At 34.1% G+C, this 26,403-nt stretch overlaps 1 protein-coding gene across 1 annotated transcript; it reads left to right on the top strand.

Moving 5' to 3' along the window:
- Nucleotides 1–348: 348 nt before the first annotated feature.
- Nucleotides 349–24,599, top strand: LOC124430414 (pickpocket protein 19-like). Its single transcript, XM_046976961.1, has 14 exons — nucleotides 349–576; nucleotides 11,711–12,068; nucleotides 12,165–12,221; nucleotides 12,476–13,498; nucleotides 14,360–14,646; nucleotides 14,867–15,104; nucleotides 15,546–16,099; nucleotides 16,783–17,041; nucleotides 17,424–17,705; nucleotides 19,504–19,773; nucleotides 19,921–19,977; nucleotides 20,126–20,350; nucleotides 21,535–21,819; nucleotides 22,039–24,599. Exons 7-13 carry the CDS (start codon nucleotides 15,839–15,841, stop codon nucleotides 21,807–21,809), a joined length of 1,629 nt encoding a protein of 542 aa, XP_046832917.1. The 5' UTR covers nucleotides 349–576; nucleotides 11,711–12,068; nucleotides 12,165–12,221; nucleotides 12,476–13,498; nucleotides 14,360–14,646; nucleotides 14,867–15,104; nucleotides 15,546–15,838; the 3' UTR covers nucleotides 21,810–21,819; nucleotides 22,039–24,599.
- Nucleotides 24,600–26,403: the final 1,804 nt, after the last annotated feature.

Here is a 26,403-nt window from a genome sequence, read left to right as displayed (position 1 = left end):
GGGTAGGAGGTTGAAAGCAAGGGGTGGAAAAGCTGGATCAATAGTCCCGTTGCCGCCTCACTCAATTTGCCCTCTCTCTCTCTCTCTCTCTCTCTCTCTCTGCCCCGTTCTATCTCTATTTCTATCTTCCTCTCGCTCAATCACTCTCACCTCTCTTCTCACCCTTTGCCCTTCATCTTCTCCCTTCCTCCCTCCTTCTCTACTTCCCTCGAATTTGTGCAACTTCACTCGCCGATGTTCATTAACTACGAGATCCTCGCCATTCTTACTTGACTCTTTCGACACTTCTGGTGGCGCACGACACCAATACGGGAAACTTCCCCCCCATGTCGCACTTTTCAACCTTCCCCTCTACCCTCTTCTTCTATCCCTCCCTTAAGCTACTATCTACCACTGTTACCACTAGTTCATCGATGAGCCACAGTGACGCTCAGTAATTGGCACTCGATGTAAAGCAATCTCGTTGTTTTCTCCCTCGACGAGAAAACTCCGGCTCACGCTCACTCCGATCCGAAAAAAAAAAGTTGTTTCGTTTGTAGAAGTTTTCTTAGATTCAGAGAAAATGTCTGTAATTTGGTAAATGACTATCTTAGATTCGTTAAATTAACAACCGCGAAAATACTCTGAGGATATAAAACTGTGGTATTAAGATATGTTCGTTAAATTGAAAAAGAATTAAAGATTTTTTTTACTTCCGTAAAATCGAATCTTTCATTATGAAGAAAAATTTTGTTATATAATATATGACAGCTTTAAAAAATAACTTCGTTATGTCTTAAAAATTGACATAATAAATTGAGACACACATTTTGTCGATAATTTATTAACGATATACCGATGTTCAACAATAATGACGCGTTTGATATTAATTTCGTAATACTTTGGGATAAGGAAAGTAGGTCAGGAAGATCAAATCTTGGACGAAATAGGAAAGAATGTCTTATCCGATATCTCATTAAGTTAAATTTATGCTGAAGGGTTCTTGGCGGTCATAAGCTCGAATTATTTCTCGAGGCTGGGTAAACTAGGTAAAGATGAAAACAACTATGTTAATTACGTGTCTTGTAATAGCGAGCCTCTCAACGTTCGACTTCGTTCTCTTACTTCTTTATCATCGTCTTATTCTTATTATTTTTCTCTTACTTTAGACTTAAAAAAAAAAAAAAGAGAAAAAAAAAGAAACAAATACGTTGATACTTTGTAGATCTTGAAATAAAGATACCTTGGTTCGAGTAGAGCTAATTTTTTTTCTTTCTTCTTTTTCTTTTTTTTTCTTTTTTTTTTTTTTTTTTTTTTTGTAAACATAGACATAGAGAGAAACGAAGTTATCGATCGAAAAACACAACGAAAATTTCAACTAAGCAAACTCATTAGCACGGGCAAGTTAAAATAACGTTGAGCGTTCTTTCCCGATGTTTCGAAATGAAATATTAAACGTATGTATGAATGAATGAACGAGTAAAAATGATTAATCATTTTCTCGCATTCCCAAGTTATAACGCAGTTCAAATTACCTTGAAAGATTCAGAATGCAAGAATCCTTTCATCGCAAGAATTTCCCCTTATTCTTTCGCGAAAATTTATCAGGTACGTTCATTAACAAATCCTTCCCCTCGTCCTTTTTTCTTTCGTCCTCTTTTTTTTTCTTTTCTTTTCTCTCTCTCTCTTCTTCCTTCTTTCTTATTTTATCTTCCTCTCGTCAACCGAGCGATAAAGCGAGCTCTCGTCGGATTAACCTTCGATAATTCACGCTCGTTTCACAAGTTTTCCCGCGCGAATGAGCTCAAAATCGTGGCGTCGTAATTACCAGGGAAATTCGATAGGAATGGAGGAAATGGAGGTGGAAACAAATTTCATTTGAATTTGATATTGATGAGAGCGATAATAAATATGTGAAAAAAAATAAGTGGATTAAAGAGAACTATGAATTTATGGACACGTATAAAATGAATTTTTATCGTAAAATATGATGTAATAAAGCTTTTCCAAAAGAAAAAAGAATAAAAAAAGAAATTTATTTATGAAAATTATCCGATCGTTAAGAAAAATATTCCAATCATATTTTTATTAAGAACAAATGAATTATGAAATTAAAAAAAATTTCAATGGACATAGAGAAACTTTGTGATAATCATTCTCTGTGAATGACTGAACATATGAACAGTATATCCGCTACTATGATAAGTGTTTCATGCGAATTGCCGATGAAATATGGAAACCATGAGCTGTCAAAATGTTTCATAGTGCGTTATCGTACGTCGTAGTTTGCTTGTCCCATCGTTCTAAACAGTAGATGTACGCAAGCTTCACTTGTAACCACATTATTAACACATTGCCAACTACTTTGAACGATTTGTTACATAGATATTAGTAAATAATTAGTGTATATATATATATATATATATATATATATATGTATATATACTGTCTATATAATTTATAGTTATTTCCATTTTCTACGATCATATAAATATATTACAATTAAATTGAGAGTATACCTAGTTGATCATTATCATCAAATGATTAACGTCGTTGGATTAATTGTAATTCAAATTTCGGAAACTCGTAGCACAAGCTTATAGAAGACTATATGTTAGACTGAATGATAATACTTTCCAATTCTTTCACATATCGATTTAATAACCATCCTTTCCGTTTCCGTTATAGGAAAGTCAGTGAATCTCGAAAGAAGACCGGTCTTCCGCATCGATTCAACGAATGGTGCGAGTAAACATCTCGATTCTCTCTCTCTCTCTCTCTCTCTCTCTCTCTTCCTTTTCGAGAAGAGACTCTACCAAGTTCCTAGCCTCATCTTCGAATAACGTCACTTCCTGTTTATCGTGGCGAACGAAACTAGATGATTTCTCTCTCTCTCTCTTTCTCTCTCTCTTAAATTTTTTATTTTACTTCTTTCTCTTTCTCTTCATTTTCTCTCTTTCAATGAATTTTCATAGCCGATAAACATATTGCGAAAGACTACCAATAAATATAAGTAATTCGAGTGCCATTGAACTTGCATCGTAAAATCACACTTCTCTCTCTCGCTCATCCTTTCTTTACAAGCTTTTCAACGATGACGAGTCGTTTTATGGTGGCCGTAAAGAGAAAACGAAACTCATTATTTTGCTTGGCGATTCATTTTGATCGATCCACGATAGAACGATTTATCGTGCCTTTTCTCGATTCTAACCACGCATTGAACCTACCTCTTATTTTACTGCCCTCTTTTTCTAACTCCTTCGAGCTAAGTGACAAAAAGAAAAAAAAAAAAAAAGAAGAAAAAGAAAAAGAAAAAAGAACGGAGAGAGTTTTCTATCGTCATTCTTGACGCGTTTAAACGTCTATCCGCTGTGATGCATAGCCGCCTAGTCGAGCTATGTATATGTACGTTGATCAGTCTCATCTTCAGAACTCTTCAAACTTCTCTAAACGAGTGAAAAGATAAAAGATGAATAGAAAAAAAAAAAAGAGAGAAAAAGAAAAAAAAGAAAAGAATATATTTATCTTTCGAGAAATGATTATTGTAAAAGATGAAAGAAAAATAATATAAAAAAAGTAATTAATATAATTGTTCATACGAATAAATTGAATATATAGATAATTTTAAACGCAATAATAAGTTAGATTTTACGTAACATGAAATAAATATGCATTTATTTACTGATACGCCAGATGATGCTTATTATTTTAAGTTAAAGTGAAATGTACTGAATAATAATACGTTTTATACATACATACATACATATATATATATATATATATATATATATATATATATATATATATATATATATATTTGTATATACCGAAATGAGAGATATTATTTAAATTGAACGTATGTTATTACGTAATAATATACATAATGGACAAGGAATTATTACTTAAATAATGGAATAAAAGTAAATAATGATTTGTTAATTATCTCCCTTTCTACAAGTTCGGAAAATATAATTACTATTTTTTGTTAAAAATAAGTATGAGAGAAATAGAGAAAGAAAGGGAAAGAAAAGAGAGAGAGAGAGAGAGAGAGAGAGAGGGAGAAAGAGAGAGGGAAAGAAAGAGGACAATGCATTCACCGCGAAACTTCGTCATTTCGAGGAGAAAACAGACGAGGTTGACGAATATTAGTACTTCAAAACTTCTACCCCGAGTTCTACGATCGGCTTCGAAATATCAAGCCGCATCTCCGTTTCTTCTTCTTCTTATTTTTATTTCTTATTTCTTCTTCTCTTTAAGTCCTTGTACTCGTAATTGTACTTTAGTAGATACGATATTTCAGACAATGGAGAAACACCGTTCGGGAGAAATGTTTCATTTAATGAAGGCTTTTATTTATAACAGAAAGAGAAAGAGAGAGAGAGAGAGAGAGAGAATGAAAGAGAACAATCTTGCAATTTTTATTGAAACGAAATCGTTGAAATTAAGATGAATAATTATTGTATTATTTTTTTTTCTTTTCTCTTTTTTTGTACATTCCATCAACGCGAATTTGTATTATTAATTAAAATTCCAACAGTATTCTCGCCATTCACTCGTTTATCTTCCCTATCGTAAAGATGTCGAAAATCAACCGACATATTTGCTATACGGTCAAACGAAATTTCAAAGAATATTTACATTGTGATTCGTCCACGATCGTACAATTCGTTTTTTCGTGCGTTCGATCGCCGATAACGGAAGGAAGTAACACGTGGCGTATAAGATAAAGCGATCAGAGCGTGCTGGAAACGATAACAATTTTTCCATCGATTACTACGTCCCTAAAAAAAAAAAAAAAAGACAAAAAAAAATATACCCAATAGTCCTTTTTGCAACAGTTTTCGATATGCATCGCAATGCTGAACGAGGATTCCTTCATAAAATGCCAATTACATCACATTCCAGTAAAATATTGTTATTAATTCGAACATTTGTGCATTTCAAAAGTATACCAATAAATGATAACGAATTTAATTTCAATTTGTAATTATATTTTAACGAATAATTATCTCAACAAATTTTATTTTCAATTATATAATTTATTATCGAAATTTAAAATCTCCTTGGTGGTCGTTTACAAACGAAATAAAATTCTTTGAAAATTAAAATAGAATATGACATAATATTTTTCATAGAAACATTCTTTCTTTTATTCGATGTATCTAACAAAATGTCACAATAAGGACGATATTTATTTCATAGATCTGGAGAAAACAAAAAAAAAAGAAAATATTCTCGTAATACTTAGAATTCGTTTGAATCAATGAGTAGAGGAAAGAGCAATTCGAAATGCTCGTCACTTTGCGAACGTAGCAAAAGAATAGAAGAAGCGGACAGTAGAAGACGGACAGCAGTGGTAAACAGTGTAGACGGACAAGGCCAGTGGAGAATTGAAACGGACAATGGGGATAGTAGAAGCGGACAAGAGAAATGGACGCTGGTGGGACTCTAGCGTAGAAATAAATAGTAGAAACGGCTGTTACAAACGGCCAACGAGTGACAAAGTGTGGCTGACTGTGTGGACGCTCGGTATCGAAAAGAGGTAAAAGGTGTGCCATGAGTTTTCTTTTAAATAAACAAAAATTCCTCCTTTATTCAATTTCTCATTTTCTTCCCATCAAATATTTTTCTTTTTTTCTTTTTTTATTTCTTTTTTTTTATTCTTTTTTTTTTTTTCTTTTTTTCATATAGTCTATCAACATTTCAGATCAGATATATACTGAGAAAATTATTTGAAAGTCACCCTTTATATAAATTTCATATTAACTATTCATTAAATCGATAATTAAGAGAAAATATCAAATTTAAAAAATTGTCTATTAAAACGAAATGTTTATTTAATTAAGATATACAACGACAAGTTGCGCTGATTGAATAATCCAATGACATGAAGAATGTTTAAAGTTATTTTATTGCTAAGACAAAGGGATATTTTCGATGCATTAAGAGATTATGAAAAGCAGCGTGTAAAATGAATAAGATAACTTTAAGTATACAAATGTATTTATTATTCATTGAAGTTATTCGATGTGGAAATGGCACTTGAAGAGGATATCTTATTTCTCACTTTAACAAGATCAACTAGGAAGATCAGTGAACTTTGTGCTGGAATAGAACCAACAAAAATCGAAGCTGTTTTCCTAAAAAGTGAGAGAAAGAGAAAAAGGAAAGAGAAAGAGAAAGATATATATATATATATATATAGGAAAATCATCAGATATTAGATTTCAGCGGGAACTTTCCTCTCCATTTTCCTCGAAAGTACGGCTGCTTTTGTTTTCTTGTTGTTATTTGTTATTGTTGTTGTTGTTGTTGTTGTTGTTATTTTCGTCTTGTTTTTTGGTCAGAGAGAAGGTATGCAATTCTCGATGGCGTCGAGGAAGCAGCGGTAACTGGGGGGGAAAATGGATGAACGAACGATCGCTAAAACGAACAATAGAGAATAAACAAGACTCGTAGAATTCGTATATGTACGTACAGGCGATGGCATAGGAAAGCGTCGATTGCAGTGCGACTAAAGCGAGCAAATATCGAGGTTATATACGAGGCGCCGATAGAGCATGTTGCTTGCAAATGAGAGAGACAGGGAGAAAGAAAAAAGAGGGAGAGGAATAGAGAGAAATAGAGAAAGAGAGAGAGGGGGGAGGGAGGAGAGGAAATGCGTTTATTTAATTCAATTAAAATTCTTATTAAGTTCAAACATCGTATCCTCTTGATTCATTTCGATGCGAATTCATGGAGAACGAATTAGAAATCATCACGTGTCACTGATACGTCTACAAATATACGTATGTCTATTTGAACAAATATTGCCCAATCGAAATTACCGATTTATATACATATATGTACTCATCTATTCAAAGGTTATTGGAAAGTACGAATTTTTTACAAATCAAACTGATAATATCCGTATTAGATGATTAATATTATTTTACGTATGTCCACACGATGGAAATGCATTAATCATTGATAATATAATTATTCTCAGGTCTTATTATTTCAGGCGTTGCTTTCTCAGTGTGAAAATACAGAGTATGTTTTCACGAGAAACAACTCGTAGCCTCGGTGAAAAGATTAAAAGACAGATAATGAGAAAATGAATTAACGAAAGAGTAAATATATTTTTCTGTCACCATTTTTTTTTCTTTTATCTTCTTTGTTTTCTCTTTTTTTCTTTTTGTTTCTTTTTCTTTCAAATCAGGAAAAGAGTCCGCGGATCTCGGGACACTCTGTATATAATCGAAATTACATGTCACTCAATCCGGTTTGTTTCATCCACAAAATTCATTTCCAATATCGCATAATTGTCTATAGCTCTCTTATGATACCTTCTATCCCGTTATGTTCTTTATATAGGCAATCAGTTTGAAAAAAAAAAAAAAAGAAAAAACCGAAAAAAAGGAAAAAAAAGAAAACGAAAAAGATAAAAGAAAAAAATTTGAAAGGTTGTTTTTTCTTCCTCCCTTTCCAATCGAATTGATCGTTACAATGATATAATACTTGCGACACAGAATTTCTGATTAGATCTAGATTCGGCTTAGTGATCGAGAAAGCTAGCGAGTATACGATAAATCCAATCGCATTGGTCATTCCGAACTCCAAATCCAATATTCGTGAGGAAAAAAAAAACAAGATAGATGGAGGACTGGTTGGCTCGAAGTAGCGGATAGAAAGAGATCGAGAGAGGAACAGAGAGAGAAACACACACACATAGAGAGAGAGAGAGAGAAAGAGACAGAACGAAGCCAGATTCGGACGGCAATTGTGTCCGAGGTCGCGGACTACGTTTCGCGAATTGCATATTGATTTTACGCGTTGAAACTCGGCAATGTCTCCGATCGATGCAACGCGTCACATCGAGAAACAAAATTTCACAAACTTTTTCTTCGATAACCAGGAAAATTTTTTAGAATTCGTTAACACGTTCGAAACGTTTGACGTTAACGAGGTATAACGATTGTTCTTTTTAAAATAAAAAAAAAAAATAAAAATGACACTTTTTCCATTCATTACAACTCTTCCATTCTACTGGATGAAACGTTGAGAAAAATTTGTTGGGAAGATAAGATAAAGATGCTGACTACGATCAACAGCCAATTGACATTTTTTTTATTTGTGACAACGATTACGTTCAATTATAACTTTGACAGTCATTAACGTCACTATCTTAGATTTGATTGATAAAGGGAAAATCATTAATTGAAAGAGGCTTTTGATAATGCGAAAAAAAATATTCCTGATTGAGGTTCCTCATTGATTTCATTCAAAGGAATTGAAAGAATCGATCTTTTACGTCTCGAATTTCAAAGAACGATTAATGAAACGATATCGTATGGACTTTGAATGTGATCGATCGTTCGGGAAAAATCTCTCTATATATAAAAAGAAAAAAAAAAAAGAAAGAGAGAGAAAAAGAAAGAAAAAAGAAAAGAAAAGAATTCAACTTACTTTCACTAAATTCTTTCGAAATGGAAAAGAAAGAAATATTTTACCACGAGGTGGACGGTAGAATGTTTGAAGACAAACGTAGACGAATTTTTATGTCAAGCTCCGATGGTTCAAGAAGTAAGACCTACAAAATCCTTTCCTTCGTCGGCACGTAGCCGTAGCTTTCCCGTGACATCGCACGACGAAACTTCGCGTATATCATGGGATTAAGTCGTATCTTTGCGAGCTCGAGATGAGATGAAGGAGGGAGGGAGGAATAGGAAGAAAGAGAAACGGGAAAATATATGGAAAAGGAAGAAATAAGAGGTCAGAGTAAAAGTTCAGCCCTCGTTATTCGACTCGTAGCTCGCCAAACAAGACGAACGAACGGGACGAGTAGTGTGCTCTATGGTCAAGCCGCTCGAACTCAACCCCTTATAGAACTTTAAATCCTTTTCTAGTGAAAATAGTATGGCCTATACCCAACTTTCTTTCTATATGTTTTTAAACTCAACAAAATTTATAACAATTGATATATAAAATAATATTATAGAACAACGATCTTTTAATTAATAAATTCCGATATCTACAATATGAATGTACAGCATGAGCATATGTAAGTGTATATATATATATATATATATATATATACTTTTAGTATAATTGGAATTGTCTTTTCTTTCTTTATCGTTCAGATTTATGTAATAATATATTTCATAAATCAAACGTATCGATATCGATAAAATGTAGACCGTTCGTTATTCATAATAAATATGTTTAATATAGGAAACTTGTATAGGATGATATAAATAAGAATAGACACTTTGAAAGGATGTCAGGAAGGAACTTATAGCCGAATATCATTATCGTACGTCGTTATATCGATGTTCCCCCCCCTCTTCCTCCCTATCCTCTCGATCTCTTCACAGTGTCATTTATTTCGACAGCATTCTACGCTCATCTCGTGTTTAAAGATACTTGCGATCACGGGAATTTACGTTGTGGAAACGCGAAACGTGTCCCAACGAAAAATATTGTCTCAATTTTTCAATGCGTAGGAAGAAAAATATTCGCTCGGATGAGTCGTAAATCGTGCAGTGAGTTGCGTTTCGATGAAAACGAGAGAAAGAGAAGGAGAGAGAGAGAGAGAGAGAGAGAGAGAGAGAGAGAGAGAGAAAAGGAAAAATAATCATTTCGGACTGCTTCTTCGTGTCGTGCCTGCTTTCATATTTTTCTAAAATTAGCATTCAATTTGCAATTAAGCGAGTCCCAAAAGTCATCCCTGTATACATTTTACAATCAAATATTTACAATGTAAATTTTTATTTAAAAAGTAATTTCTCATGTTAATTCATGTTTACAATATTTCAAAATATCTCTCCTGTTTTCAAAGTGACATACAATCTCAGGACAAAGCGTTAGTTCGATTGAAATCATTTGGAGAAACTTTTGAATGCATTGAAAAAAAAATAGATTAAAAAATACACTATGTTTACAAAATATTTGACATTTTCGTCTACTCGACCTCGTTCCTTTCGATAGCTAGGCAATATTTGTATACGTTCCAATGTTCGATAAAATCGACTAAAATTTTTCAAAAATTCAAATAACGAAACCCAAAGAGAATATTTACATTTATTTTCTTTTATCTTTTTTTCTAAATTCTTTATATAGACATCTCTATCAACATGTTAAGAAAGGTTCATGAAATATAAATAAAAAAAAGAAGAGAAAAGAGTTAAAAAGATCATCGTATGTTTTTCGAAACTTTCGAAAGATTTTCCATCAGTTATTTTTTTTTTTTTTCCTTTTTTCCTCTATTTTCCTCTATTTTCCAAGCGTGATCATCCAGCCAGGACCGATTTTATGCCAATAAATCCGATGCTCCGACGAAAACGATCCTTCGAAGGTTACTTTCAGGTTGGATCGGCTTTCTCGGTCGTTGAACTTCGTACAGATATGGTTGGAGAAGGTGAAGGGACGAAGTTTTCCAGGGGATCGAGGTCGGGTCAAACCGTGCACCACGGGATTTCGCGAGTTTTGTTCGGCCGCTAAAGATTTAAGTGGAAGAAACGAATCTTCGGTTTGCCCGAAGGAAAATCTAAGAAGGGATGGCAAGGCTGTAGAGGCGAAGGAGAAAAAAAGAAGGAGAATACCACCCTCAAACACTTCGTTCCATCTTCTAGAGTCTTCTTCTTTTTTTCCTTCTCTTTCATTTCTCCTTCTTCCTTTTATATTTCCTTTCTCCTTTTCTTTTTGTTTTCTCTCTCTCTCTTTCTCGCAGACCGGATAATATCGATTCCCCATCTTCTACCACTACCAACAAGTCGATTATGCGAACCTCGCGTAAATTCTGAATTACTTATGAAATTATTCAACGAAAGTGTGGGCACACATGTGAGCCGAAGAAAAAAGAAAAAAGAAAAGAAAAGAAAAAAGAAAAAAAGGAAAAAGGAAGAAAAACACGTCGAGAGTCTAACGTGGCCAATTTAAATCTTCCTTTTTACCGTACCATAAGTGTCGTTTTCCTAATGGGAAAATCGTGTAAACTTTGCGCGTAGCCAGTAGAAACGAAATTTTCAAACGACTTCTTCGATCGTCATGATTTCATTATCAAACTTCCGCAGGCTCATGGCCCCACGTCGTTTAAGTTTACCCTATCGAAAAACGGACGAGGGTAATAGTGAAAAGGTAGAAGGGAGGAGAAAGAGGAAGAGGAAGTACGTCGGATGCTGCTCTTCTTCTTCTTCTTCTTCTTCTTCTACCACTTCGATACTTTTCTCTCTTTTTTCTTCTTCCTTTTTCTTTCTTTTCCCTCTTTCTTTCGAAACTCTCGCCCAATGGCGCCGTTTCTTCACGATCTTTTACCACACCTTTAAACGTTCATTTCATTTGATGGTAGTCTCCTATTTACTCGTAAGTATACTTTCTTTAAAGAGCTATTCCAGTCAGTATGATTGAAAAGATTTTAAACAATGAAATTCTTCGAGTAAGTCCTGCGAATTTTATCTTCCCATTTTTAAAAATTATCATTGTTACCAAACGCTCAAAGAGAACTTTTACAAAAGAAAGCTTAGAGTAACGTGATTTTAAAAAAAGCTTGAAAAATCGATATCTCCGAATTAAAAGAGAGAGAGAGAAAAAGAGAATCCGTAAAGATCTGAAATATTTCTGAAACATTTTCTTTTTGTTTATTTATCTTTTATATTTCCTTTTCTTTTCGTCTATTTTCAAGTAAAAAGATAATGTAACAATTATCATAAAAGCATTAAAGACGTTCTTTTTTTTAATCCAAAATCAAAAGGATAAGAAGAAAAAAGAAAATTCTTCGTCGATCAGCTGTGTGTTAGAACGATTATAGGAAATTGCCGTCCGCGAAATTTTATTCGAAACGTGGCGTTAACTCGAGGCACGAAGGACGAGAAGAATTTTATTCCGATAAATTTCGCGGAGAACGAATCAACGGAATTTCCACACTGCGCGTTAATGAACGCGGCAATTTGTGAAAAAAAAAGAAAAGAAAAAGAGAAAGAGGAAAAGAGAGAAAGAGAAAGAGAGAGAGAGAGAGAGAGAGAGAGAGAGAGAGAGGAAAGATAAACGACGAATCGTAGGCAAGTTGACACTGGCATACTCGACGAATCTCTTGCTATGCGTTACATACGGTATGTATATATACATATGTACTGGCATATATATATATATATATATATATATATATATATATATCGGCTTGCATGAGACATACTTGAAAAGCTTAGGTTGAGAAGTGGATGTCTTCCGCGACGTGATTTTCCGCGGCTGCGTCTTCATTATTCGTGAGTATCAAAACCGGCATCTCGTTAGTTTCTACGTTTCTCTTTCTTTGAATTACCACCGTTAGCTAGTAAATATATACATTATATATCACGTACATATATGTCAATACATATCATTGATTTCATTTCATTATATAGATATTGTATGTGTGGATGTGAAAAGTATTCTTAATATAAAATATATTATATATTTGTAACAATATAATTATAATTTTTTTTTTTTTTCTAAATCGTTAACACCGAAGATTTTTCAGGTATAATTCAGATGTTATTGGTTCTAAAGAGAACAAAAAAAAAAAAAATAAAGAAAATATTGAATCGAATTTGAAATGTTACTAAAAGGGAAAGGCAAAGAAAAGAAAAGAAAAGAAAGAAAAGCAACAAGGAAAAACGACAAATAAAAAGAGCCGACGAGAACGAAAAATCGAATCGATTGGACTGGGAGACATAAATCTTACGATACTTCACGAAGCGGTTAGCGGAGTCGTTAAAACTTAATGGCGCTTAAATCCGACGAATTGAGCGTGAAGCCATCGATAACCTCGCCTTCTACTATTCGTTCTAACATTTTTTTTGTCTTCCTCTATCTTTTTCAAAGCAAACTGTGGAGAGAGAGAGCGAGAGAGAGAGAGAGAGAGAGAGAGAGCGAGAGAGAGAGAGAGAGAGAGAGCGAGAGAGAGAGAAATGAAATCGCGATAAGAAAGAAATGCTTATGATAAATTCCTCGTGATTGATGGGGTTGCTTGGCGATAAACAAAAAACAAAGCAAAGGAAGAAGAAAAAAAAAAAAGAAAAAAAAATAGCTCATTTGTGGCACGATCTAGCAGCCTACTTTCGAAGAGCTTCTTCATTATTCGTGGACATCGAGATCAGGCATCTGTCTAGTCTATCTCTCTCCTTCTCTCTCGTTCGTGCCAATGCTGTTTGCCCAACAATCACGTTAAACGGATTATCTTGATCACGTCGGATGAACGATCAAATATGTGCCGGCTTTTCCTCGACCGACGGCGGGACCTTCGCAAGCGGATAATTGATTGGATTCTATTTGCACTGATCCGCTGATACAGAAGAACAAAAAGAGAGAGAAAGAGAGTGGAAGAGGAACAAGGATACATTTACACCCACGAAAGCTTTTGACCTTTTTTATACGCTATCGTTCAGTCCAAACCTTGCCTACCTACAACGAACATCCTATCTTTCGTGCTTGAATCCAAATACGGCTACTTTATCGATAGCTATCGAAAGAGTTAGATTTTCTATAAAAATTTAAAGAAAAGGTATGTAATTGTTTAAAAATCATATTAACATTTCATTTAAACGTTTAAATATTAATAAAATTTCTTATAAAAATACGAGCATTTCAATGTACTTATGAATGACAACGTATGTGGCATTCAAAATTGTTCCCATTGTAATAAAGTTTTGGAAATTTGAGTAACACTCGCATACGATCTACGTTTGATAAACTAATTCGCACACGTCGCTCGACGACGGATATGGCCGCTAAATCGGTTTGGAAAATCCATCGATGTGACACGCGGAATCGGTGATTCGTTCCCCGGAAATGAGGGCAGAAACGAACAATCAAATCGCTGTCGAATTAATGCGCTCTTCATGCGGACGATATTAACGAACGAACGAACGAATATTACGGGCTGATGTCAATATTAATATTCTCGCGTCACCTCTCGTTTGCGGCGATGCCCTTTTCATTTTAATCGTCGTCCTATCGATATCAACGAGAAAGAGAAAGTGAATATGATAAGGAAGGAACAATTTCGTAGGGATCCCTTCTAGTATAAACTTTAGAAAATAATCGATATTATAATAACAATCCAAAGAAAAGTATGAATAATTTTTTATTTCTTCCTTTCTTCTTTTTTTTGTTTCTTTTTTTTTTTGGTTTTTTTTTCTTTCTTTTTCATTCGTACTTTCGTTAGATTTCTAACGAGTAGAGCGATAAGGGCTTTTCATCGTGTTAAAAAGATTTCTTTTTTTTCTTTTTTTTTCTTTTTTTTTTTTTTTTTTTTTTTTTGCACCTGACCATTATAACTCCTGGATTTCCAATAATCTGACAAATAAATGTCATTAACATACCAATCATTTTTTATCAAGGATAAATTGCAATTATTTTTCAGGTGACGTTAATAGCCGCCTCTTTCGATCGAATCAATTGAAAAACAAAACAAACAGAAAAAAAATAGAGAGAGAGAGAGAGAGAGAGAGAGAGAGAGAAAAAAATAAGAAATCTCATTCCACGAAAGTATGTATAAAAATCACATCGTATCATTGAGATATATTTATCAATTATGCAGAAACATAAATGTTTAATACCAATCCTGGTTGATAGTAGTACTGCTTGTTGGCGTGTAACTCGAGTAGTCTGGTGAACGAAGGTCAATCGAGTTCAACGAGACCCACGACGGTAATAAGAGTCCTTCGCTTAAGTAAAACGAGTGCTCACCGAGTCTCTCTCTCTCTCTCTCTCTCTATTTCTCTATCTCTATCTCTTTCTCTATCTCCATCTCTATCTAACTATTTCTCTCTATTTCTCTCTCTCTCTCTCTCTCTCTCTTTCTCTGTCTCTATCTCTATCTCTATCTCTATCTCTCTCTTGTTAAAACGAACATTTCTCTCGATCGAAGCCCGTGTCGATGCAGTCGATGATCGTGCTAGAGCGGAAGTTCAACCGCTTACTCGCTGTTGAGTTGTGAATTTGAATCCGTCGCGCGGAATAAACGCATCCTCGTTTTCCTCCACGTTTCCTACAGCTTATATACCTCTCCTTGGTGGCACGTTCATCATCGATAACAAGCCGAGAAAACGAGAGACGACGATGACGACGACACTACCTGTTCCCGCATACTAATTCTCTTAGTCAAGGTGCCATATCATCGTCTTTTACTGCTTTTCAACATTCTAGATTTCTCTTTGACAATTGATTAACCTTTCGTACGAGAAGATTTTTCAAAATGAACTTTCTTTCGCCATAACTTTTGATCCTTTATCTTGATACAGATTATTGGATTAAGATCGATCGGAATCTTTTCATTTTTGAGAGATATTACATTTTGAGATATGCAATGATTATTATTTATTCTTTTCTTTTTCTTTTATCTTCACGAATGCCTGAATATAAAATTTTCGAACGATTAAAAATCGTTCCCATTTAATTACGGCTTAATGCAAGATAATATTTTGTTGTCGACAATTTTCAATAAAAATCATATCAGTTAAATTAGATTGAATAAAGTTCTTGTGCCTGGTCGGATATTAGAAATATATAATGTAATTCTCCTTTACGAGTTTCTTTCTTTTGCACAGTGATATCGATTCGAAGGAAACCTGCAAGCAAGGATTCTAATCGTGGTGAAATAATTAAACGCTAAGGAAGGAGAACGAGCAAGAGAAAGGTGGAAGAGGAGGAGGAGGAGAAGGAGAAAGAAAAGGGTAGAGAAAAGGAGGGCGAAAGCACGTTAATCGTTAAGAGATCGTTGAACCTGATAAATTAGGAAGTTCATAGATATCTATATATAGAGAGCTAGACTCTTTGCGAGAACTCACACTTTGGAGAATTTTACGGAGGAAAGAGGAAAAAAAAAAAGAGATAAAATAGGATGATGCCTTTAAAAAAAGAAACTATTAGAATCGCGAGAGTGTTCATGAAATACCGAAAAGGAAAAGGACAACGACGAAAACGATTCGAAAGTTTCTGCCAAACTTTGCAATACTATTGCTCTCATACAACTGTCCACGGCTTGAGATATGTCTCGGATAAAGAATTAAGTTACTTCGAGAGACTTTTCTGGCTGTTTATAGTCGTTCTTTCGTCGATTTTTGCCATTGGAACGATCTACATGATAGCCGAAGAATTTCAGGTGATTCTACGATGCCCTAACGAACTAAACGACCCTATCGTTCAACGTCGACGATGATAGATGGATGGATGGGTGGATGGATGGATGGTTCGCACCGAACTCGGTTTTGCATCGAACACCTACCTTAATACATACACAGATATACGTATACATATGCATATATATATATATATATATATATACATATATATATATATATATTGTACGTATATACATATATATTGGCCATTACGAGACTTCCAAGTTAAATCGAATTTAAATTTTCAAGTTTATCTCGCTCACGCAAGAGCCGCTTCGATAATGATGCTTGCCTTAATCTAAAACATTCTCTTAGACTATTAAACCGATCAGTTCATGAACCTGTACAGTTTTTCTTTTTCTTTTTTTTTTCCTTTTTTTCTTAACCATTTCGTGTAAGGTACATTGAAACGTTACAGTGAAAATGTCGATATTTATGCCTGCTTTTTTTTTCTTTTCTTTTTTTTTTCTTTTTTTTTTCTTTTTTTTTTTTTTTTTTAACATAACGTACAGTTTACGTTCCTTTATCCTAACGATAAAGGTATCAACGTTTCCACTTCTGTGATTTCCTAGTTCTATCTATGGAAAAAGAAAGGGAAAAAGAAAAAAAAAAGTATAGCGAAACAAAAGGACGACAAATAAATACTATTTATCTCTTCTCGTAGACTTATCCAACGTCCTCGAGCATAGAATCAACGAATTACAAAATTTCTGGCATACCCTTTCCAAGCGTGGTCATTTGTCCGAACCAGCACGTAGATTGGAATACGGCAATGGATCTCGAGAAAAAAATCTTTTCTAATTCTACGAAAGAAAACAGCGTCACGACTTTTCGTGAATTACTAGAGAAACTATCGATCATAAATCTTGGTGACTTCGATCTTTTCATGTTCCTAAAGAATCGAGATCTTGACGAACTCGCTGGTACGTTGAATGGAATTTTAATTTAGATTTTTCTACAACTCCTCTTTGTAGAATACAAAAAGAAAAGAGATAAAGTTCGAAGAAATTTCAAGATTCCTACGAAATAAATTTAACTCTTTGCATATCTTGTTATAATAATTTATCATATTTCTCATTATTTTTAATGAATTCTTAGAAACTTTATTCTTAGTAGTTACAATGAGTTCATTATTTTAATGATTTTCTAATTGTTGACGAGACAAAAAATATATATATATATATCATAATTATTGTTACATTATAGTATATTAAATTTTAAACTGAATATGTCAATACTATAGCATTAACAAGAACAAATCAACTATGAATTTTGGTTATCGATCCTTATGTCATTTTCGAGAAGATATCAACGTGACGAGAATACTTCTGGAAACGATACCAAAGTGTTCAGATCTCTTCTCTCGTTGTTGGTGGCGAAACTCCTATCGTGACTGCTGTGAGATCTTCGAGGTTCAAAAGACAGAGTATGGCTTTTGTTACTCCTTCAACTCGGAGTTGTCAGAAGAAAGGAGAGATCAAATTGAAGACAAGGAAACGCGACCGCGAAGAACATCTGGTTATGGCGAATGGAGCGGCGTTCAACTGAGAATGAATTTGGAGAATATAAAAAAACCACCAAACTCTAGTAAGATTTTTAAAAACTAATAATTACTTTTAATACTGCCAAATAATACTTTATATATTTGGCATCTATAATTGTAATTTGTATAACATAACGCATCCAATTATCGTTCATTCAAAGACTTTATTTCGAATGAATACAAATTTCAAGGGATTCTCATTTAAATCGTAGTTTATATAAACGTAAACATATAGAAATTCGCGAGATCGTTATTATTTCGCTCAATTTACTCTATAAATAATAAATCGATGCAATATCGAATATCAGAAAATGAACGGAATCAAGTATGAGCATAAACAATTCAAATAATGCGTAAGTATCGATTTATTTTGCTCTCATATGATATATTCTACGTTTTATTCCCATCGATATATCACAAATATGAACGTTATGTTCTAATGCTTTACGGAATACGATATTTGCGATTGTGCACGACAAAGATGCACGATGTGTTCCTAAGGTATATTTATAAATTTATATTTTTAAATTTATATTTTATAATATATACATATATATATATATATATATATACATGTTTATATTTATATGAGAGATGTTTGGCTTTTACTATAATGTATTAAACGTTAAAGAAAACGTTTTAATCATAACATTGTGCTATATAATCGAATATGTAATTTCATAATTTAAATTTGGAAATTAATCGATTTTAAAATGAATAATATACTAACGTCATAACGTTAATCGAACTATCAATCAGTTTAGAATTATCGGGAATAAATTGAATTTAAAATAATCACATCAATGGATGAGACAGACAGAGAGAAAGAGAGAGAGGGAGAAAATATGTGAATTACGATAAAAGAAAATGAAATATAATATTAAGCTTTTTATTTTCTTATCTCATTTTCTTACGGACTTTATCATAAAGTAATATTTCACTGTGCTATCGTCGCTTTTACAGTGAGCAAGAAGTTAATAAGCAACGTCAGATGCACATTATAAAGCGTCCAACTTTTTTTCATTTTCTTTTTCTCCGAGAGAAATGAAGATTTTTCAAGTTACCTTTACCATAGAATCTTTGATTAAATTGTTACGTGGTTACCATATATACACACACACACACACACACACACACATATATATATATATATATATATATATATATATATATATATTAGTAAATTCGAGCTTATGGTAACTATTGGGTCTACGTTGGTAATCACAGAGACCAATACGCAAGGTTTGCTCTTAATGTAACTCGAATGTTAAACCAGTGACAGTGTAACTTCATCAGCGTGGCATGTCAATCCAGAGCTCGTTAACCGAACAAGCAAAAGGCTTTATATCCGAATCAATTCCCGATATCCCATGTCGACGTACGCATAATTCCTGAAATGTCGTTGGTGATAACCAACAGGCATTCTTCGACCGGACGAATTATTGATCGAATTCGACGGACGATTTCACTCGGTTCGCAATATGACAAATAGCATTTACATTCGTTTTAAATATAAATTTATCCTTTCAAAAATGGGTGGCCATTTAATCTTCTCGATGATACGTTTCAAATCAAATGATATTATTTGTCGACATTTTATCGGCTCTTTTGTGTCTTAAATTCGTTCAAACGAAATAATTAAAAAGTTAATATAATTTTCTTTTTTCTTAAAATTCTTTCTTTCTTTTTTTTTACATTTAAATTTGCAAAGTGCATAAAGATTTAAAATGAAATCATAAGAAGAAGCTATTACTAAAAGAAAGAAAATTTTACAATAACACAGATATAATACCTATTGTTACACCTTAGAACACGTCGTTTTGTCTGTCTGTCACGTTTCAGAAGAAATGGACGGTGGAAACGTGATGATACAAGGACCGAGAGTTTGGCCTAACAGCGGCACCATGACACCAGTCGGCGTTATTCTCAACATTGCCTTAGACTGTATTTCGGGATATGCGACACAGCGAGTCCTCGAGCTCGACGACGACAGGATGCCGTGCAAATACGACGAGAACGGACTTTACAACCAGCAAACCTGCATATCTTTTTGCAAGCGAGCTTACGCGGTCAAGTACTGCGGCTGCAATCCGTCCTTTCTATTTCCATCCAGTGAGACCATCCACTACTACCTACTTTATCTTACTTTTATACTTGAGAATTTGTGTTATGTATGATAACATATATATATATATATATATATGTGTGTGTGTATGTATGTGTGTGTGCATGTATAATACTTGAACGTATCTGTTTCAGTTACTGCCGTTCGTGATTGTAATATCAAAGATCTAATTTGTCTCGCAGAGAATAACGGTGAGTATTCGAAAAAATTAAAATTAAAATTATAATAAATTAAAATTGATGAAAGTCGGTAATATATATATATATATTTTTTTTTTTCTTAATAAAACTTCATCATGATTAAATTTAATTCATATTTCTTTTCTTTCACTTGATACAGATATATTCAATTCGTATTATCTGCTCCAAGACAAACAGATACTCGATGACAAACCAGGAATGTTATGCGATTGTCCACCAGAATGCGAATATTATTTCTACAAACCACGATTGACAGTAGTACCGATATCAGGAAGCAAGGATATCATCGTGGACATACATTTCGAGACGCAAACGAGCTTTCGATATAAGACCGACATTGTCTTAACGAAACTCGACCTCCTTGGTAATTGACGTCATTCTACATTTCCATATCCAACTAAGGCACAACGAAGCTTCTATCCTATTCAGAACTCGACGCCTAGCATTGTTACCGAAGCTTTTGTTTTTCAAAATGTTCTTCGAGACCACGAAGATTAGCATGGATCCGATCTAATGACTTTCTATCCGGACAAAAGGACGTTAACAACCTAATAAGCACGTTATCACTAGAAAACATCGATTATATGATTCTTAATATTTCTCTCTCTCTTTCTCTCTCTCTCTCTCGCGCTCTGTTTCTCTGCCCTTTTCTTTTTTCATTCTCACTGTCCCTTCTCACTATCCTTTTCTTTCTCTTTTCAACGGTCCAAGCGAAATCGCTCTTTTTTTTCTTCACAACTCTCGTCGAGTTTTTACAAAGCCAGTAAATTTTACAAGCCCGAATTACGATGTTCTCGGAACGCTAAAACTACATAATTTATTCGCACGCGCCATACCATATACCTATCCACACTCTGAGACTCTCTAGGACGGTTCACATAGATTCACCCTTGCCTACAGGATCATAAATTTATCCCCAAACTTTTCATTCATATTGAATTAATTCCACCTTCGTCGTTCGTTTTGCAAAGTGCACGCGTTATCTACCTAACGGAAATGATCATTCTACCAATTCTAAGTAAACCTTCATTCACATTACTCGCCAAATGGAATCAAGTTTCAAACTCTTCCATTGATTTTTCTACCTTTCTTTTTCAATTATACACACTCGTGAAAGTCGATGAAAAGTAAACATACCATTGGATATAATATTAAATTCTACTGATCTATCCATACCGATCCGCGTTTCTTTTTTCGTTCTTTTTCTTTTTTTTTTTTTTTTTTTTTACGAGAAATATTAGAGAAGAATCATTTCGATGAATTTACGAACACTCTGCGGGATTATTTATCTGAAAAAAACGTTATAACGTTCGATGGAAAGTCAAACGATAGTTGTGGATAAATTTTTTCCATTTAAAAATCTATCACTAAGATTTTATAATTTACGAACAGATTATTACGATTATAAATTAAGTCGTACAGTTGTTTCAAATTATCGTGGAGATTTTTGGATTGAATTTTTCTTTTTCTTTTCTTTTTTTTTTTCTTTTTTCTTTTTTCTTCAGAAATAATTCTAGATGAATACGAATTATACTCTTATCGTTACAGTATCATTCGGCGGCATTATCGGCTTGTTTCTCGGAGGTTCTCTTCTAAGCGCGGTGGAGCTCATTTACTATCTTCTAGTTCTCCTGTATTGTTGTGTTTCTTCCTGGTACAAGTCGGCTAAGCGAAAAGTTAACGTTCAAGGAGAGAGCGAATCTGTGGTAACGGTAATTCCAAGATTACCTATTCTGGATTATGGACCCCTGAAATCGCAATCGAGGAAGATTCCGAATCTACTCGTCTACGATTACGAGAAGCAGAAACCCGACAGATATTGAAGCAATCACGGTTACTGGCTTTACTTGGAATATTATCACTGCTTGGATTTTAGATTTTTAATAATGAAATTTTCTCTAAGTTCCTTTTATTACGTTATTAATAATAGTAAATTTATCAAAATATAAATCTTCTTCGTTTCTTTTTCAAATTTATATTCAATACAATTTAAAATATTTACATTCTATTTATCAGTATGTCGAAATGAAATTGAAAATAATGATTTTCTAGATGAAACTACGGATTTTTTAGAAACCTGAAAAGTGTATGGAGAACAGGAAGATAAATGCAGAGTAAACAACTTCATTAAATCGGTACTAAGAAATCCGGAAAAAGCGACTAACAAGAAGAAAGGGTAAGGAACAGCTGTAGAAAGTGCGCAGAAACGTCACGTGACGAGACAAGTACCACTTCACGTTTCTCTCTCTTTCTCTCTCTCTCTCTTTTCCCTTCTTCTCTTTCCCTCTTTCTCTTGTCGGAGATACATCACGCGTACCAAGTAAAATCGTTCCATAGTTTCCGTATTTTCGTCTTTACCACCATGGGAATGCTTCGCATCCGGTACTAAGGGTAAGATGGGACTAAATGTACGCGGCTGTCTAACGGGCCTCCCATTTAGCCATTTATTATTTACGATGAGTATACTGAAGAGTTAAAGGTAAGACGTGCAAGAAGGACGGATGAAAGAAAATATAGAGAGGAGTTGAGTAGAGGTGAGAAGTAACCTTGTGTTTCGTTCATAACATAACAACGTCGAGAGTGTATATACAGCGACGAACGGGGACTTCAGTATTTGTATAATATGAATATGAAAATATATTCAACATATGTATACTATTTTTATACTATGTATATATATATATATATATTATGTGTATACTATGTGTATACTATGTGTATACTATGTTTTTTGAAAAAAAAGGAAACTTTAGTATATTGTTCAATGTGTACATAAAAAAAAAAAGAGAATAGATGAGAAAAGTCAACTTGCGTTTAATCCGTAACGTAACAGCGTCTACTATTTATATATATATATATATGTACACCATATTTTTAAGACAAATCGACTTTGTTATATAGTCCAATATATATGTACGTATATAAAAGACGAAGGGAGAGGAAACAAAAAAGAAAGAAAAAAGAAAAATAAGAATCCCTAGTCTCGTGTACGAGCGCTTATCTCCCTTCAAGTTTTCCCGTCGTACGTGTAAGATTTATCCGGCTCTGAAAGGTAGGAAGCATTGCCAAAGCACAGCTTCTTTTTTCTCTTTTTTTTTTTTTCTTTTTCTCTCCCTTCTCTTTTCCAAAGCATCCGACAACGGTTCCATCATACGTCGTTCACTGATAACGACGTTTCCTTCCTTCCTTCCTTCCACTTGAGAAGACAGTACTTCTACATACAGCAGTCGACAAAATTATAGGATATAAGGTACTACGTGTAAACGAGTTTTGCGAAGGAATGACGTCAGCATCGACTACGTAAATACTTTTTTTCGATCGAGCAAAACATACATAAATGTTGTCGCGTTCTAATTTCTTTCGAATATCGCGATGACGATTCAATATATACATACATATATATTTTTTTTTCTAAAGAATATTTTTAAAACACGAGAGTCCCGAAAATATCGAAATATTCTCTACGTTTTCTGTACGAAATTCTCTTTAATCGGTACGAGCTTCGTAAAGTTCCAAGACTATGTAGTTCTTGCCAAAGCATTTGTTATATAAGTTCAGGGAGTAAATATTTCGAGAAGCAATGAAGTATTTGACTTGGAACGTCCTACGAATATAAAATAAATGTCTCTTAGACATCCTTTTATTCTATTTTATTAACAAAAAAAAATTAGACTTCGTTCTACCTATGGTTAATATTTTTAATACATATTTGTTATAAAATCCATTGTAAAGAAGAAAAATAATAGTTAAATTAATGCAAAACTTTACTCAGATACAATCGATAACAATTCGATCGGAACGAAGCAATATGATTGATACTTTGTGTCAATCGTGAAAATTCTTATATAATGTAAAAGAATGTAAAATAATGTAAAAAAAAAAAAAAAGGGAAATATGAGAAAGAAAAAGAGACGGAAAAAAAAGTTAAACGAAATAATCGATTATATATCAAGTTTAAACGTGTTGCTTAGAGAAAGCGTGTGTTCCTTCTTAAAGGCGTATTACTATTCAAAGGACGAACAGAAAGTGGAATAAAAACGAAATAAGTAGAAAGGAATAAAGCGAGGATAAGAGACGCGAGTTCGTAAGCTTTTATAAGCTCGCATCGTTGGTGGATCGGTCGTCGTGAGACGTTAGCCTTTCGAGATGGATAAAACTGTCTGGTGTTAAGAGACTCTCTCTCTCTCTCTCTCTCCTTCTCTCTCTTTCTATCTATCTCCCTTTACTTCTCTTCTTCTACTTATCACCCAGCGCATGTCTGTTCGACGTGGCCTTACTGATATCGGTAACAGCTTGGGAGATTGGTGGTTTGCTCGAGAGAAGGTAAGAGAAGAAAGAGGAGAAGGTAGATGATGAAGAAGTGGAAGGAGTTTGAGCTTACTCGAGACTAGGAGAGCTAAGAAAGGAGAGAGAGAGAGAGAGAGAGAGAGAGAGAGAATAAAGATGAAAGGGGTGAGAGTAAAAGGGTGTAGAAAAAGCAATCGTTGTCAGGGAAACGAAGGAAATCTGCATTTTGTCAAACTGTTGCTTGAAAGTTTCTAAGAAAACAGGTCCATTGAGTTGAAAGGTGAGAAAGATAAGAAGAATAAAGAGAGAGAGAGAGAGAGAGAGAGAGAGAGAGAGAGAAAGAAAGAGAGGGGGCGAGGGAAGGGAGGAAGAGAGGGAGGGAGAAAGATGGAGAGAGATAGATAGATGGATAGACAGATAGAAAGAGAAAGAGAATAAGAAAAGCTTCTCTTTGTACGACGGTCGCTGCAATGTGACGTAGCTGACGACAGCAAAAGAGGGGAAGTGATAGGGAGGCGGTAAGATTGTCAGGTCGAGGGTAGAAAAAGGAAAGAGAAATCCGTGGCACGACCGGTCTTGGGTAAGGAAGTGAGAAAGTTTGGAAGAACTCTCCGATGTGCTGTTATCTAAACCCTTCACGTACCTCGAGTACTTCAGGGATCTTGGGAAGCGACGAAGTGACAGAAATATCCTCCGAATTACTTTCGATAATGATCGTCCCACGTCGTTCTTATCGAATCGCATTCAACGAAGTACGGCCATGACTTTTGACTTTTAATCGAAGGGACTATAATAATCGGATCGTTTTTTCTTATTGAATATCACGACGATTATTTTACAAAGATACGTTCCCTAACTTCGTAATAATTAAATCAAACACATTCTGATACTTTTTTCGTATAGATAAAAATTAATAAGAGAGTCATATATATATATATATATATATATATATATATATATATATATATATATATATATATATATGTATGTATTGTAATATTTAATAACATTATAACGCGATAACCATAAAATATTCTGCAAAAAATGAAAAATCTCTGTCACATATCGTGATTTATCAATCATCAACAAGTTTTATTCGTTTTTGAGGAGGGAAATGTATAATAGTTTTGACACGTAGGCAATATACTTATCGCTTCCCTTTTCAACTTGGACGGCCTCCATGAGTTGCAGTCCATTGCAGTTTAAATCTTTCCAGCAGCGCAATATCTTTCTTCTCTTTTCTCGTATATAAGACGTACGACTTTTCTAGATCAGGCGACACGTATTACGCGTGAACACACATTCCTATAAGACGCACACACACACACACACACACACACACACACATATATATATATATATATTCGTATATACATATACATGTAAAAGAGACACGAATATATAGCAGACGTACACGAAAGAGCTTGAGAACGAGGTCGCACCTGCAATTCGCCGTGCCCTCGTCTTCGTACTCGTTTCATCGGTAAGAGAGAGAGAAAGAGAAAGAGCTGATTTCGTAAGCGTGAAAATGCATTACTCTCAATTTTCTTGAACAAGGCAGTATCACCCAATATCGTTGTGCATAAGATATCCGAAAATGTAGAAGCTTTCTCGATGTTCTTTGTAATAGAAAATAATATTATTTACCGAATAAGATGTATCAATTTCTTTCATTTCTACGATATAATTGAACAAAGAAACGTCATTACATTCATGAGATATGATTTTCAAATAAGAAATATTTCGTCGGATTTATACTACGTAGGAGGAAAAGTAACGAGGAGGAGTCTGTGATGACGCTCGTGAAACGACAGGATTAGCTCTTTCTCTTTCTCTCTTTCCCGCTCTTGACCAGAACTCTGACGGTTTTCGAGCCACGATAAGTATCTTCTAAGTTAGCTAGCGAGAATATTATATATGTTTAGCAAAGAGATATGAGAGAGAGAGAGAGAGAGAGATGATGATGAGTAGTGTTAGCTTTAGACTATCATCATCATCCTCGCTAGAAGCCAATATAATTTTAATGAATCTCTTCTGACGAACACATTGTAGTGGCACGCTTTTGTCCCAAGCTTACCTCTTTAATTTCTCACAGTAAGAAAGAATAAGGCACTATGGTCATTGATTTGC

This window comes from Vespa crabro, chromosome 18 (genome assembly GCF_910589235.1).
Source record: "Vespa crabro chromosome 18, iyVesCrab1.2, whole genome shotgun sequence".
Classification (NCBI taxonomy): domain Eukaryota; kingdom Metazoa; phylum Arthropoda; class Insecta; order Hymenoptera; family Vespidae; genus Vespa; species Vespa crabro.
This window is presented reverse-complemented; position numbering and strand designations above follow the sequence as displayed.

Bases quoted from the DNA above. Each gene is read 5' to 3' on its own strand.
- LOC124430414 (XM_046976961.1), top strand. From the start codon at position 15,839: ATGATGCCTTTAAAAAAAGAAACTATTAGAATCGCGAGAGTGTTCATG. The intron at 17,706-19,503 runs GTAAGATTTTTA...GTCACGTTTCAG, and splicing joins AAAAAAACCACCAAACTCTA to AAGAAATGGACGGTGGAAAC. The intron at 20,351-21,534 runs GTAATTGACGTC...TTATCGTTACAG, and splicing joins AACGAAACTCGACCTCCTTG to TATCATTCGGCGGCATTATC.